Source organism: Musa acuminata, chromosome BXJ3-9, assembly GCF_036884655.1.
Source record: "Musa acuminata AAA Group cultivar baxijiao chromosome BXJ3-9, Cavendish_Baxijiao_AAA, whole genome shotgun sequence".
NCBI lineage: Eukaryota > Viridiplantae > Streptophyta > Magnoliopsida > Zingiberales > Musaceae > Musa > Musa acuminata.
This window is the reverse complement of record NC_088357.1, coordinates 5,462,400-5,472,710: the sequence shown is the minus strand read 5'-3', so window position 1 is coordinate 5,472,710 and position 10,311 is coordinate 5,462,400. Positions and strand designations below refer to the sequence as shown.

Sequence of the window (10,311 nt, the reverse complement as noted above, 5' to 3'; positions counted from 1 at the left end):
TTCTTAACTTTGAAGTTTATTGTTGACCAAAACTGATAAAAATAAAATATGAGGCACATGGATAACTTTGTTAAAATATTATCATGAAATAAACCACTCCATATTTCAATGAAATTTCATGCTTCTTCGATGAACTAAGATTAATATTTTAACCCAACCCACAACAAGAGTGCCAAATATTTAAGTGAAAGATCATCCCATCCATTGTTTTAAGATAATAGGAATAAAGAGTTAAAGAAAGGAAGAACTTGTTCCACAATAAAAGTAGGGGTGGAGACAGCATGAGAGAAGGGTTGGTCACCAAATAGATAGATTCTTCCACACTTTCTCTTCCCCCCACAAACAAGCACACACTCACATGCACATAAGTTGGGCTTTAGAGGATCCTTAAAAGGTGGAGTGAGTGTGAGGGTGGCGCAAAGGCAATGTCGGTGGAATAGAGATAGAGATCCATCCACACACATCCCACAGAGACAGAGAGAGAGAGAGAGAGAGAGAGAGAGAGAGAGAGAGAGATAATAAATGAAGTGAATAGACCTGAAGGAGCAAATTGCACAAGAGACACTCACGTAAAAGTAGACCTGACCTACCATATCCAGCGCCGTGCTTTGCAACCACTCGCCCCCTCGGCACCAACTCGGTCAAATGGGACAAAAGGGATCGAGTCAATGGGCGCTCCCTCTTTGTTGTTCTGCTTCTTGTATATATCCCATCCACCTCCTCTCTCTCTCTCTCTCCTCATTCCACTCCTGTTCCAGCTCAAGCTCACCTCTCTCTCTCTCTCTCTCTCTCTCTCTCTAACCCCATCTCCTCTCGATCTTATTCCCACTGCTGCCACTCGTCACAAGTACCTGGTGCGTCCGTCTGATATCATGGGCAGATCTCCCTGCTGTGAGAAGGCTCACACCAACAAAGGAGCTTGGACCAAGGAAGAGGACCAGAAGCTGATCACCTATATCGCAGCTCATGGTGAGGGCTGCTGGAGATCCCTCCCCAAAGCTGCAGGTTCCCTTCCACGAGATATGAGCTTCATCCTGTGAGTACGTCCAGGAATGCTAATTTTCTTGGCTTCTGTTCTTGTGTAGGGTTGCTGAGATGTGGCAAGAGCTGCCGGCTCAGGTGGATAAACTACCTTCGGCCTGATCTCAAGCGCGGCAATTTCACGGAGGAGGAAGATGAGCTCATCATCAAACTCCATGGCTTGCTGGGAAACAAGTACGCGCGTCGCTTTCTTTCTTTCTGTTCGTCGATTCATGATGGGCGGGTGTGAAGGAAGACCTATAGATGCTTGTTTCGTGTCTGCAGGTGGTCTCTGATAGCTGGGCGATTGCCCGGGAGGACGGACAACGAGATCAAGAACTACTGGAACACCCACATCAAGCGGAAGCTCCTCGGCCGAGGCATCGATCCCCAGACGCACCGGCCGATCACCGGCGCCGCGGCCACCTTCACCTCCCTACACCAACACCAAGACTTCCTCATTCCCCTGCCACAAGAAACAGCAGCCGCTGCCGCAAAGTCTACGGCCGACTCCACCGACGACGGCCGCATGAGCAGCGACGCCAGCCGCCACCACGAAGATCAAGACCAAGACCTCGACCTCGACCTCGACCTCGACCTCGATCTCTCCATAAGCTTGCCTCACCACCACCCGAAACAGTCGCCTCCTAACGAGTCGCCACCAACATCCACCGCAGCACCAACACCATCCACCGGTAGTTGCACCGAAGCCATATGCCTGTGCTGCCATCTGGGATTCCAAAGCTGCGAAGCTTGCAGCAGCCGAACCATTCCCGGTCCGTATGTCTTCAGATACATCAGACCATTGGAAGAAGGAAAACACACATAGATGAGTTAAGCTTGTATCCCAAACTGTGATCTTATTTGCCCACAGGAACAATGAAATATATCCATGGTCTTTGAGAAGCTAGCTAATCCAGCGATTGGTCCATCATCCCATTCTACTCCTTCTCCAAGGAGAAAAGAAATGCTGATGACATGTAGTCTCCTGTTCGTTCAGATCTTTAGCTACTTCAGTGGCCATAAAAGAAAATGGAAGTCCAAAGATGATAAGGGTGGGGTGGTGAGAACGGTGGTTGTGAGAGAGTTAGGTTCCATGTTACTGTTGCAGCATATGATTTGAGGCCTTTTTGCCACATAGAGAGGAGTGTGGGCAACATGTGAAGTGTGGTGGGTAGGTAGGCAAAGCAACCATTTAATATAGGAGAAGAGGAGGAGATAAAACTTGTGGGGTTTTCTCCTCATGTGTGCTTCTGTTGGACAGCGGATAATAATTATAGTCTCATCATCATCATCATCATCATCATCTCAGAGACCCACCCACAATCATAGCACTCCTCTGCTCTTCCTTAATCAGTAAGCAACTGATGGAGAGTTTAGATCAGATTCCATCACTCGATCTTGTTGCAGAAGACTTAATTAATTGCTCAGGTGGTGATCACCAATCTTGAAAGCTATAACTCTGCACAGTGGAAGAACGCTTACCATCGCCATCCATGGAACAACGTATGTAAACATGGTTGTCGATGGAAGTTGGGTTGCGGATCAAAAGGAGGACATGAGATTGACGATCGCCGTTTGTCTCTTTCATCTTCTCGTGTTTGTGTTCAACAAGCAATAAGGAGGTTTGCTTGCGGTGCTTTCTTGTCGTACATCCGATCCTCCTGTCTTCAACACATGAATAGGGAACTCAGTACGCCTCTTGAATGCACAGGACTTTGCAACCTGCACAAGAAACCAGGCTTTTTTCCTCTTTCTGAAGAGAATCCATTTTACCATCACATGCATCCCCCTCGCCATGGCTGTACTGATCGTTCAAGTCATATTAGCTAAAGCTATATGAAATGGATGGGTCGGAGTGGAGATCCTTCTTCTGTGCCGAAGAACTTTGATGTCGGTTTATTACCTCTCAAGAGAAGCATCTCTACCATTCCATCATCTTCAAGTACTGCATTTCGATCTAAAAATCCTTTCTAGAGATAAATTAAAATTTTAGAGCTGAAAATTTTATAATTTTAAGTAAGGTTCATCGTGTATCGTTCGATATAGACGATATACCTCCGTATATTATGTATCGGTACATTCGGTATAATTCGATATACATCATAAAATAATTGATGAGTACATCGATACGAATCGATAAGATTAATCAAAATTCTAAACCTTTAAAATCTTATATTTTTACGCCAAAAAACTTTAATATAGTTTCGAGAAAATTATATATATCAACCATAAGATGATCCTCAAAGTGCTTTTGTATCTGAAGAGAACATAAAATCCTGTAATTTTTTTTGTGTCAGTAAACTTTCACCTTGCAAGAGAAATTATCTCGACCTGAAAAAGAAACATAGTTTTAAGCCTTCCAACGCTCCTGCAAACTGTGTCCAGAAAATTGATGTGGCTTCACCTTTGGAGAGAAATCATATGAACCATAAAATGGAGGACCATCAAAGTGCACTTAAATCTAGAAGAACTTTCAGTAGGATCACCTTCCAGGACACACTACTACCTCCACCACAAACTGATCTCCAAAGTGCAGAGGAAAAGCTTATGCCCTCTTGACAACCTTGCAAGTTACACCGTCTCGACCACAAAATGGATCTTTAATGTGTCCTCGAAAGCTTACTTATTCCCCTCCATTGACCATCCAACATCTATATGCTCCCCCTCTCTCTCTCTCTTTCTTTCACTCTCTACCACTGCCCAGCAATTTAAGAGGGCAAAGAACCCCACCCAAACCCTCCCCGTGCTCTACCAACTTGGGCAGATATGATGGCCACAGACGAAGGCTTAAAAGAAAGGAGAGGCAGAGGGCGGTGGCAGTTGGTTGCAGGTGGTCAAATGACATCACACAGTGCAACTACCGATGTCTTTATCTCATCATTTCCTACTGCTGCTGGTCATCGTTCATTTGTTTGCGTCCTTCCATGTCCTTTTCTGTAGGCTTCGGCGAATGGGCGGCCATTAAGAAAAGATGCGAGAGTGTGTATGGGTGGCTCAGCTTCCAGAAGGGCAAAACCCCCCACTCGAGCCTTCCTCGAGTGTGTTAGGGTTGGTGATGCTAGGCAACAAGACATGTCACGCGGTGCTTGGATGTGATGCTAATGTTTATGAATGGAGGTTTGATAGGGTTAGATGGGTGTATTAGGGATTACATCTTCAACTACAAGTCTCCTTAGATTTTGTTGGGATTCTTTTGTCAAAATTATTTTTACTTCTTTTTTTTTTTAGTCATCACTATAAATAGATTTAATGGTTTAGCAAACAAAGAGAAAGAACTAAAACTATAAATTTAGAAAGCAATTTTTTGTAGACTATCATCTTGTTAAAGAAAAGGGGGGGCTGAATCAAAATAGGTTACAAAATATGCAAAACAGAGAGCAAATATTATTTCTTGTTTTTAGGGAAAAAGAAACACTAGAATTCTTTCACTTCTTCAAGAACAGGGTAATTGGATGGTAGATATGCTTCAACCTGTGATATTGGAATGTCTGTATCTTATACCCAGACTTGTGATAAGGATGAATTTGCCTGATTCAACAATCATCGCTCTCTCTCCTGTAATTTGTAAGCAGTCAATAGTTTGCATTTCATTAGTCATGTAAATCAAATACACAGATTATGTTTCATTTTTCGACAATAAACTTATCGAGCCCCAAAAGTACAAACTGCAACATGGAGCTTCAAAAAACCTGCCCTGTTTCTGTCAAGTAAAAAGGATGATGGCTCGAGGAAGATGGACGTAGCATTAGCAAAGCATACAGCCATACAAAATTGACACCTTAATCTCTTTGTCAGGACATCATCTTTGAGGAAATCAAAATTAGCAAAACTACACTGGTGAGAAAGCTAAGTGCCATTCCACTCAGCAACATATAATCCACGGCAACTAATTTTCTTCTGGTTCCTTCTGTTTGATGGTCGTTTGATGACTTAAATGTGTTACCCTCGCTTTTCTTCTCTGGTCCGCATGATCTTTTCCGCACCAGCAGAGACTGAATTGAGCCAATAAAATTTCTCCCCGTGTGATTTCGATCCATAACAATGTCGATAGGATCTACATGGCTGGCGGTACAGGTTTGCTGAACACATGATTCCGGGAGACGACACTGGCAGGGTTCAGGATCCCTTGAGCACTCACAACTGTTGCATGAATTGGAGTGAAGAGAAGATCCCACTTTAGGGTTCTCTGGGTGTGTGCCTTTATTTACCATAGCTGGGGTGTCAATTACTTCACCAAAAGCAGACCACCTTCCAACAGATGTGATCTTTGAATTGACTGAGGTCCCCAACATACTCTCGGGAGCAACCACAAGCACTTGGATGTATCCCTTGGTATGGCCCACCTGTGATAAGAATGGAAACTGATTTGAGTGAGACAGTGATACAGTATCCTTATTTGGTTAAAGACATTGACTAATGCCTCGGATGCAAAAAGTAAATTATGCATATTCTTGATGATTATCCAAACGGGATAAGATGGCTGACTTACCAAATGAATTCCATCAGTAGCAATTTCGGTAATCCATATCCTCACAATTTGACCTTCCATTCCCTGGTATGGTGAAAATGACTCAAAAACAGTGGTTAGTTCACGACTGCGATTCTTCACCACTGTGCTGGGGACTTTCTTCAATCTTGCAGCAGGTGTTCCTGAATGACCACCAAAGTTAGCAGCTTCAATGCTTGTGGAAACAATTGAAACATATACTTGCACCAGCATCCCTGAATCTCCCTCCTCAAATGTACATAACGAGTATCCAGCGTATATTTGGATATCTTAGTTTCTCAGTAGAATGATAATGTAATTTGTCTCAAAGAAACTGGTCCAGGTACAGTGACATACCAGACAAGGTACCCAGTTTAAATAATAATCATCTGCTAGTAAGAATGCTAAAAAAATATTTTAAGCACAGGACTGTGATTTGTAATATGTCCTCATATTTTTTTATGGGCATTTTGTAACAAAATCTTTGACTGATAAACTAGCAAGATATACCACTAAATAATGAATGAACTGTTAAGTGTTACTAAGACGTCTACACGCACCTGGTCGGGGATAAAACTGTGATATATGAACTTGAGCAAACTGGTACTCTTTTATAAGACTGACAGTTTGTGCAAAATCTTCATCAGTTTCACCTAAAACATGCAGGAAATATTTAGAAGTATTGTGGAGATAAAAAAAATACAGTAAAAAATAGTACTAAGAGCAGGTATTCGAAAGGTGTACATCGAACGATCTTAAGGCCCCTCCCAACTATTCAACTATTTAATCAGAATCTCAGCTGAAAAGCAGACATGCAATAAAACTATGCATAAAGAAAAATCTGAAGTCCATCGCTGACCCTACTAAAACAAAATAAACTATTACCTGGGAATCCACATATTATGTCGGTAGCAATTTGCATCCCAGGAACAAGTTCCTTCAGAGTGTCAACCACTTTTCTGAACTCATTGACATTGTATTCACGATTCATTGCCTGACATTATCAGAAGACATCCCATCAGGTTTTTACGACCGTCATGACTTGGGCACCTTAGTATATCTCATTAACATCTCAAATACAGAAAAAAGGGAAGAGAAATTGCTACTTATGGAGACTTGAAGACAAAATATGGTTTTCCAACTTACTGTTAGGACAGAATCACTCCCAGATTGAACAGGTACATGTAAAAACGAATATACACATGGGTGACACAAAACTTTAGCAATGTCTTTCAAATGCTCAAGTATATAAGGTGGATTAGTCATGCCAATGCGAAGCATGGTACTTCTATCAGGAGGAAGTTCTGCGATAATAGCGTTCAGAAGAAGTGGAAGATTTGTTCCAATATCCCGACCTGCAATTTTTGCAAGTTTCAGCTATAGCTAAGGCAATCTGATCAGCAAAAAGCATGTGAAGAATAAAGTTCTATAATTCACCACACTTTATGTTGTTCAAATAATAACCCAAAACAAACATGAAAACTTGCTTCTAACAGTTAGAGGCAAACCATGCACCAAGAAAAACATTTGTCATTTGTAATTAGACCTTTACAGAGGAAAAGAATATTTGTCGACTTTTTTCCAAGTTAAAGTAACAGCTAATTGTTATGCTTTGTCACAGAAGTGCAATGTTGAATTTGATCAAGTAGAAGAAGAGAAATGCTTCTTGCTCACAATAATCTAGTGAAATATAGTAATTAATATATTTGACATTTTCCACAAAGTAAACTTATAATATAAGTCAATTTCAGTTCAAAAATCAAGACCAACAGCCACATATTTAACTAAAATTGTTTACCAAAAACAAATCTCATGAATTTACCATATGCACCAGTGTCTTCACTGCTCAACCAGATCTCCTTGACTCCCTCAGAGATAACTGTTCTTACACGTTCTACCTGCAAATATTATGATTTTAAGAGGCATCTTGAGAGAATAATTTTGTAGATGCATGTCAGTTCAGCAAACTCACAAGGCTTTCAACCATGTAGCTTCCAAGATGACCACGAGCATGCTTTGTCTTGCAATAAGTACAAGCACCTAAACACCCAACATTTATTGGAAGAATTTCAATAAACTTGTTCTTCCTCACCTGCAGGAACACGGAAAAGTTATAACTTAAGACACAATACCATCTAAATCAAAAATTGATCAAGTGAACACAAATTCTGCATTAATAGGACAATGAGTCGAAACCACAATGACTTGTTACAACAGCAGGCACAAAATAAAATCCAACAAAGTATGGATAAGCAAAGTTTGCTTCCTGAAAATAGCTCTTATGTTAGGCATAATTCAAACCTGCAAGAAATACCTTAGGAAGGTCTAGTGATGGCAATGTTTTCCGGCTTAAAAGCCGCACCTCATGGCCTTTGAGCGTCTCCTCTACAACCTCAACAACACGATCTATTTGTTGTACTCCGATTATGCTAATGCCTTCAAGCTCCTTCAGGTCTCGACTTCCCTGAGGAACACATCCTGCCACCACCAGAGGTTTTTTTGCAGTTTTACACTTTGATATGAGAGTCGTCATGGCAGACTGACTAGGAGACTTCACAGTGCATCTGCACCAAGTGGCAAATAAAGAACTTGACAAAGTCTTAATGGTACATGAAACTGTGCCCTAAAATATAACCACATATAAAATAAAACAAAAGATCTATTTATATTTTAGTTCATGCTGTAAATAAAAGATGCATTAGTTACATATATCATGGGGACAAAGTGCCAATCTCAGACAAATATATCCATCTATGAAGGTAATACAGCACAAAATCAGCCTTTCCTTTTTTCAGACTTCTGCAGTATATCCATTATTTGTTTAAGATGCAAAAGAAAGTAAAACCTTGAATGACCAATATAAATACATCATGTATATGCACATTAACAGGCCTATCATGAAGCTAAAGTTTATTTAACATTCACAAGAAGAAGCAGTTACTAAGTTAGAAAGGAAAATTTGAAAATTAATGATAAAAGAAAACCGAGGAAGAGAAGTACGTATTAATCAGCCATAAGTCTGCCTCCTGGGGGTCCTCGGTCACTGCATAGCCAAAGGCTGATAGCTGACCAGCCATATATTCACTGTCGCTCTGTTTCGCAAACACAGAAGCAGACAAGATAAGCAATTCAAATATAACATCAAACTCACACTAGTTATCTGCAATTGGTTGTGGTGATTTCAAAACTACATCTTGTTAATCGTGAAGAAAAGTGCTTTACCTAGTTTTCAAATCAAAAAAAGATGTAAAGGATAGTGTTCTAAAGAGTCAGGGTTCATTAAATTATAAGTAAAGACCACATCTGGGAAATAGAAGCTAATGGTTCAGAAACAAGGGTGACACTTCGATACTGCAATTATCACCAAATGTAAGGTTTACCTATAACGGTTTAGCAAGGATAAATTTTTCACTTAGGATTACAGTTTTCACGATCATTCCGCATCATTTTCCAAAGTGAATCAGCAACTGTCTCATGAGCTTCTCATTTGACTTTTTCGGACATCTTGCATAGTAGTTTGTTTGTAATTTTCACGTTGACACATTCGTTCTAAGAAAGGACTCTACATAACAACTATGAGTGTTTCATCCATTGTCAACTCGAACTGATGCAATATCAGACAGAAACTTGGTCATGTCTCAATGTGTTATTCTCGAGTCCATATCTTTCATTAGCAAATAAGGTGCTAGACATGAATAGGCATACATGGAGCTTCCAAGTAACGCTCAAAATAGTTTCCAAAGGAGTCCAATGATACAAGATGAATGTGATAGGCGAATGGCAAACTAAGTGAAGCTCTCGTAACAATATGAACTGAAGACATGCATTTTTTTTCCTATAGGTATTCCCTTACTGATAAATGATGAGATCAAACAAACACTCAAGTTGCATACAAATAGGAAATTTGATCATGTAGCGCCCAAATTCTACGCCATTTGGATCTCCTTGCACACACACTAATGAGAAAGAATCAAAAACCAAATCGAGGTACACGAAAAGCTTGCCTGATTGTGCGAACACCCGAACGTCTTCACATATATCGTCTATATCAAACAAAAGAGAACACATGAGCAAAAAGAGATGATGAGAGAGAAAGGGACGGAGACAGAGGTGGGTTGAGAACCTGTGTGCCCGGAACCTGCGGGCCGGGGTCGACGGGGTCACGCACGAGGCGAGCTTTCGGCTTCCTCTTAGGTTTGATGCCGACGGCGGTTACAGGAAGGCGGAGCCCGGGCGGAGCTCCGGCGCCCACCAAGTCCTCTATATCCTCCATCGGGATGGCTCTCCACGGTTGCGGCCGACGAGCAGAGGCGGCTCCGGCGGCGGGTGGAGGTCGAACGGACCGAGCGCAGGAATGCTGGGAACAGTTTAAAAGCAAGGCAGGCACGAATTAGGGATCGGGGGAGAAGCCACGTGCAATTCGCGTGCTCAAAGGTAGGGCCAAGAACTGTGGAGCTGGGCCTGGGCTCACGTGCGATTCTCGTGCCCAAAGCAACTGTAACAATATATGGGCCGGGCTTCATTTGGGCCTCACGATCCTTCCCTACAACAATTCCAAGAAAGCTAATTGTGCTTCAATCTTCCTCTTGCACTCCTCTGTGGACATGAATGGTTCCTCTATGGCTACTAGAAGATTTGGGATGCTTGATGAGTTAATTCACATGTTCTTTGCTTCATTGAGTATGTCATTTACTAGGTTAAATGGGAGATCACAAGATGACAACAGGATGTATAGAAAAATTATAATTCAATTTAATTGAATTTGTTTAACAATCACATATGGCACATTATAGTATGCTAAT

At 41.4% G+C, this 10,311-nt stretch overlaps 2 protein-coding genes across 3 annotated transcripts; one reads left to right on the top strand and one right to left on the bottom strand.

The window, feature by feature from the left end:
- The first annotated feature begins 533 nt into the window (after positions 1-533).
- Positions 534-1,926, top strand: LOC135586064 (transcription factor MYB8-like). Of its 2 annotated transcripts, none has more exons than XM_065168712.1 (3): positions 534-1,005; positions 1,086-1,215; positions 1,306-1,926. In XM_065168712.1, the coding sequence occupies exons 1-3, from the start codon at positions 669-671 to the stop codon at positions 1,847-1,849; spliced, it is 1,011 nt and encodes a 336-aa protein (XP_065024784.1). In that variant the 5' UTR covers positions 534-668; the 3' UTR covers positions 1,850-1,926. The 2 variants fall into 2 exon arrangements, with proteins under 2 accessions (XP_065024784.1, XP_065024785.1); XM_065168713.1 differs by having other exon boundaries at positions 604-969.
- A 2,821-nt stretch (positions 1,927-4,747) lies between these two features.
- LOC135648506 (uncharacterized) lies at positions 4,748-9,900 on the bottom strand. The gene is made up of 11 exons (XM_065166259.1): positions 9,633-9,900; positions 9,514-9,552; positions 8,510-8,601; positions 7,824-8,073; positions 7,482-7,601; positions 7,332-7,407; positions 6,656-6,864; positions 6,395-6,503; positions 6,070-6,162; positions 5,513-5,673; positions 4,748-5,366 (listed from the first exon to the last, which is right to left on the bottom strand). The coding sequence occupies exons 1-11, from the start codon at positions 9,780-9,782 to the stop codon at positions 4,815-4,817; spliced, it is 1,851 nt and encodes a 616-aa protein (XP_065022331.1). The 5' UTR covers positions 9,783-9,900; the 3' UTR covers positions 4,748-4,814.
- Positions 9,901-10,311: the final 411 nt, after the last annotated feature.